At 50.2% G+C, this 4,828-nt stretch overlaps 1 protein-coding gene across 1 annotated transcript; it reads left to right on the forward strand.

Moving 5' to 3' along the window:
- On the forward strand, positions 1-4,819 carry sgpp1b (sphingosine-1-phosphate phosphatase 1b). Its single transcript, XM_037694669.1, has 3 exons — positions 1-917; positions 3,307-3,396; positions 4,145-4,819. The coding sequence occupies exons 1-3, from the start codon at positions 141-143 to the stop codon at positions 4,694-4,696; spliced, it is 1,419 nt and encodes a 472-aa protein (XP_037550597.1). The 5' UTR covers positions 1-140; the 3' UTR covers positions 4,697-4,819.
- The last annotated feature ends 9 nt before the right edge of the window (positions 4,820-4,828 follow it).

Below are 4,828 nucleotides of genomic sequence, written 5' to 3' on the forward strand. Positions count from 1 at the left end.
GTGGTCACGCGCCGCTCGGCTAAAGATGGATGCTTTTAGCAAGAACAGTTAGCAAGAAGCTAACGGCCGCCGCTCCGGGAGAGAAGCCGATTCTGAGTCTTTTCCGGCGGGTTCAGGAGTGAGCGAAGCCCCGGCTCAACATGGAGAACATTAGGGAGCGGTTCGGTTATCTCCGAGACCCGAACCTTGTCGCCCGCTTCCAGCACATGTGCGGGGTTCGGGGGACCGGTTTGAAGGCAGCGGACCGGGCTCACCTGCACAACAACGGGGCGTTTTATCATCCGGTATCCGCGGAAACTGGGAGCGAAAGTTCGGCCAGTATCGGAGCTGGAGAGGGAGAAAATGTCCAAACAGCAGCGCTGGGACATCGGAGGAGGACTCCGGATCTGAAACATGACCCAAAAAGAGCCTGTGAAAATGGGTCAGCGGGAGGAGAGGCTACCGGGCTTCAGGTCGGGGCTCTCCGTTCAGGGCTCACCGGGTCAGAGTACCGAAGGGCAGCCCAGAACGGGAGCAAGGACCCGGGGTCCCCCCGGGGCAGCACGGTGAAACCCCTCCGGAAAAACTCCCTAACGGAGGACACGGGACAGGAGTTCGTAATCCAGAACAGGTTCTTGTTCTACTTGTTCACATTTGGAACCGAACTGGGCAACGAGTTCTTCTACATCACCTTCTTCCCCTTCATCATGTGGAACCTGGACGCGTTTATAAGCAGGCGGCTCATCATGGTCTGGGTCTGGGTCATGTACCTGGGTCAGTGCACCAAGGATGTGGTCCGGTGGTCCCGACCCGCCTCCCCACCTGTGGTCAAAGTGGAGATGTTCTACAACTCGGAGTACAGCATGCCGTCCACGCACGCCATGTCTGGAACCGCCATCCCCTTCTCCCTGTTCTTCATGACCTACAACCGCTGGGAGGTAAAGTCCGCCACAACACCGGTTACATGTTCTGACACAACACCGGTCACGTGTTCTGACACTTGTCACATGCCTGGTACAATGTGGTCACATAGTCTGATACATCAGCAGTCGCATAATCTGATACATCAGCAGTCGCATAATCTGATACATCAGCAGAAGCATAATCTGATACATCAGCAGTCGCAAAATCTGATACATCAGCAGTCGCAAAATCCGATACAATACCAGTCACATAGTCTGATTCAACAGCAGTCGCATAATCTGATACAACAGCAGTCGCATAATGTGATACATCAGAGTCGCATAATCTGATACATCAGCAGTCGCAAAATCTGATACATCAGCAGTCGCAAAATCTGATACAATACCAGTCACATAGTCTGATTCAACAGCAGTCGCATAATCTGATACAACAGCAGTCGCATAATCTGATACATCAGCAGTCGCATAATCTGATACAACAGCAGTCGCATAATGTGATACATCAGAGTCGCATAATCTGATACATCAGTCGCATAATCTGATACAATACCAGTCACATAGTCTGATACATCAGCAGTCGCATAATCTGATACAACATGAGTCACATAGTCTGATACAACAGCAATCACATAGTCTGATACATCAGCAGTCGCATAATCTGATAACAGCAGTCACATAGTCTGATACAACACCGGTTGCATAATCTGATACAACAGCAGTCATATAATCTCATACATCAGTCACATAATCTGATACAACACGAGTCAACACCTGTCCCATTTTCTGACTCACCAGATGCATAATCTGACACAACAAACACCAGTCACATAATCTTACACAATTTCTTTTTAATTTACCTTTTTTTATACAGGTAATCTCATTAAGTCACCAGAACTCATTTTCAACAGAGTGGGAGCAGATGATGGAGGTCAAGGGCCCAGAGTGGAGCAAATGAGGGTGGAGGCAGGTGTGGGCGTTTCACCTTTCCTGCTCACATTTTGATGTTGTCAGTCCGGGGAGTTGAACCTGTGACTTTTCGATCACAGGCCCATCTTCTCTAACCTCTGCGCCACCACTCTCAAATACTCCAACACAATACCAGTCACATGATCGGACACAACACCGGTCCCCTTGTGGCAGGACAACCTTTGTTTTTCTGCAGAAACAGAAGTGCACAGATGCTACTTCCTCTCATTTTGCAAAAGGTTTGACATCACTTCCTGTTTGAGACATCAATGGTCTGGACAGTTTTGTCCATAAAATGTCTCAAGTCTAGACATTATTTGGGCTCTAGACCTGCTCTGGTTCAAAGTCTTTACCACTTGTTCTGGTCCAGCCGGGTCTAAGTCGTGCTGCAGTGAACACAGATCAGTTTGTTTAATATTTAATTAATTTACAAGTCTGTAAAACATTTATGAAGATTAAAAAGAAGCCAACTTTATTTCTGTTTTTAGTTTTTTCTTTCTCTGATGCACTGTTATGATGGGTGGGCGATCATGTCTCTGTTAGTAAAATATCTGATGAACCAGTGGAGGATTTTAGTCCAGCTCAAAACACTTGTGTGTGCAGGAGAACAAGTGGTAAGGGACTAGTGTTCCTGCGGTTCTGGAGGGTTCTGAAAGGGTTCTGGACTCGTTCAGAGGAGTAGGAGGCGAGGAACAAGCCCCGCCTCCTGCCGGCTCACCGTGAGCCGACATGTCAGAGCAAAGCAGGAATGTTTGGATTAAACCCACTGCAGACAGACGGTCCTCCTCCCAGTTCTGCTCCCAGAACCAGACCTGTCTCTGTGGACCTTCCTGGTGCCAGAAAACAAGTCAGAACCCAGAATCCTTCAGAACCATGGAGCAGAGGCTGATCCAGCAAGGAGACCGTTGGATGGGAGGGATAAAAGTTGGTGTTACAAAAGTTCCTGAAGGGTTTGAATTCTCATGTCATTTTGGATCAGAACCAGAACCCGTCTGCGTATAAACCTTCTCAAAACAGGAACTTCAGGCAGGAACTCGGCAGCTCTTCATCTTTAACACATTTTCTAACTTCTGCTTTGGTTTGGGTTTCCTGAAAACAAACAGAACCAGTTCAGACGATTCTGGGTCAGAGGATCAATAAACAGTTGGATTGTTCTGGTCCGGAAGTCCTCTTTCCTTTAGCCCAGAACTTTCTCAGAACATGATTTCATTCACCTCAGGTTTTTAACTCAAACAGCATTCCTGGCTCTGGTTCTGAGGAGATCCAACAGAACACACTGAACTTTTGACCCAAAACATCCCAACTCCCCCAGGTTCAAGTTCTGTTCCAGACTCTGGTGTTTAAGGTGGCGGGCGATATGCATTCATTGTGCTTTGCTGAGTTTAGAAGCTCTGACCCGGTTCTGAAAGTTAACCTGGACTTCCTCTCTCCCTCACAGTATCCGTCCTCCTTGGGCTTCATCCTGGCTCTCTGCTGGTGTCTGCTGGTCTGCACGAGTCGGATCTACATGGGGATGCACTCGGTCCTGGTGGGTCCACACACACACACAGGCAGGGTCTAATAACAGCTAATGGACCTCAATCCAATTCAAGATGGCTTCCACAGCTAATGTAGGTCAGCCATCATCAAATGTTTCAGACAGCTGGACAGACGAGCTCAGACTGAGTGGTAGTAGCTGAGAGTCATCCCTGATATACTCTGAGGGCAACACGGCTCGGTTCTGAGGAACAGCTGTGTTCTGGTTCTGTTTCATGCTGGTTTACCTGAACAGGTTCAGAAGCTGAGACTGAAACAGTACTGACCCGGTTGGGTTCGGCTGCTCTTCATGTTTGTTTGAGGTAAAACCAGACGGTTCTGGTTCTTTAGACGGGCTTTTGGATGGTTCTGGATCTCCGCAGCTCCAACTTCCTGCTTTATGATGAGTTCGGCTGCAGGTTCTGTGCTGACCCGGTTCAGTTTCAAAGTTCAGGTTCAAAGCAGCAAAAGTTGTTGAGTTTTGAAACCAGAGTCCAGAGTTTACGGCTGAGTTCTGAAGAACTGCTTCCTGTCTGCACTCATCCACTTCCTGTGTTCTTTCACAATAAAATGTATCTGAACCAGGTCCAGATGGGGTTTATTCCGACTTGAACTGAGGTCCGTCCGGAACAAACACCATCTGGATCGTGAATTAGTTTGTTGAAAAAGTTTTAGTTAGATCCAGATTCTGGTTGATCCGATGCTTTTCCAGCCCGGGTGGTTTTAAATTGCTTGTTTACTTGTTTGTTTGTTTCCTGCAGGATGTGATCGTTGGCTTCCTGTACAGCGTCCTGATCCTGGTCTTCTTCCTGCCGGTCTTGGACTTTATCGATGGCTTCAACCTTACCTGCCGTTACGCCCCGCTCGTGATCGTGTCCCTCCACCTGGGCCTGGGCCTCCTGTCCTTCACCCTGGACACCTGGAGCACGTCTCGCGGCGACACCGCGCAGATCCTGGGCACCGGTGCCGGCGTGGCCTTGGCCTCCCACGTCAACTACCGTTTTGGCTTAATGCCGGACCCCGCACCAGAACGGCTGCCCCTCGTCCTGCCCGCCTTCAGCCTGGGCCTGGTGGGCATGGCCGTGCTGCGGCTCGTCCTGGGAGTGCTGGTTCTGGTGGGCACGCGGGCCCTCATGAAGGCCGTCACCATCCCACTGGTGTGCCGGCTGTTCGGCATTCCGTCTGGAGACGTGAGGAGGGCCCGGCAGCACATGGAGGTGGAGCTGCCCTACCGCTACATCGTGTACGGAACCGTGGGCTTCAACGTCCTCTTCCTGGTCCCGCTGCTCTTCAGCTTCCTGCATCTCATATGATCAGGTCCCCTGAGGGTCCAGAGGGTCCCCTGAGGGTCCAGAGGATCCCCTCAGGGTCCAGAGGATCCCCTCAGTGTCCAGAGGATACCTTCAGGGTCCAGAGGATCCCCTCAGGGTCCAGAGGGTACCTTC

The sequence above is a fragment of the Nematolebias whitei genome, chromosome 21, assembly GCF_014905685.2.
Source record: "Nematolebias whitei isolate Nwh7 chromosome 21, NemWhi1, whole genome shotgun sequence".
Classification (NCBI taxonomy): domain Eukaryota; kingdom Metazoa; phylum Chordata; class Actinopteri; order Cyprinodontiformes; family Rivulidae; genus Nematolebias; species Nematolebias whitei.

Coding starts and splice junctions, on each gene's coding strand:
- sgpp1b (XM_037694669.1), top strand. CDS start 141: ATGGAGAACATTAGGGAGCGGTTCGGTTATCTCCGAGACCCGAACCTT. Junction 918..3,306: donor TGACCTACAACCGCTGGGAG/GTAAAGTCCGCC, acceptor TCTCCCTCACAG/TATCCGTCCTCCTTGGGCTT. Junction 3,397..4,144: donor TGGGGATGCACTCGGTCCTG/GTGGGTCCACAC, acceptor TGTTTCCTGCAG/GATGTGATCGTTGGCTTCCT.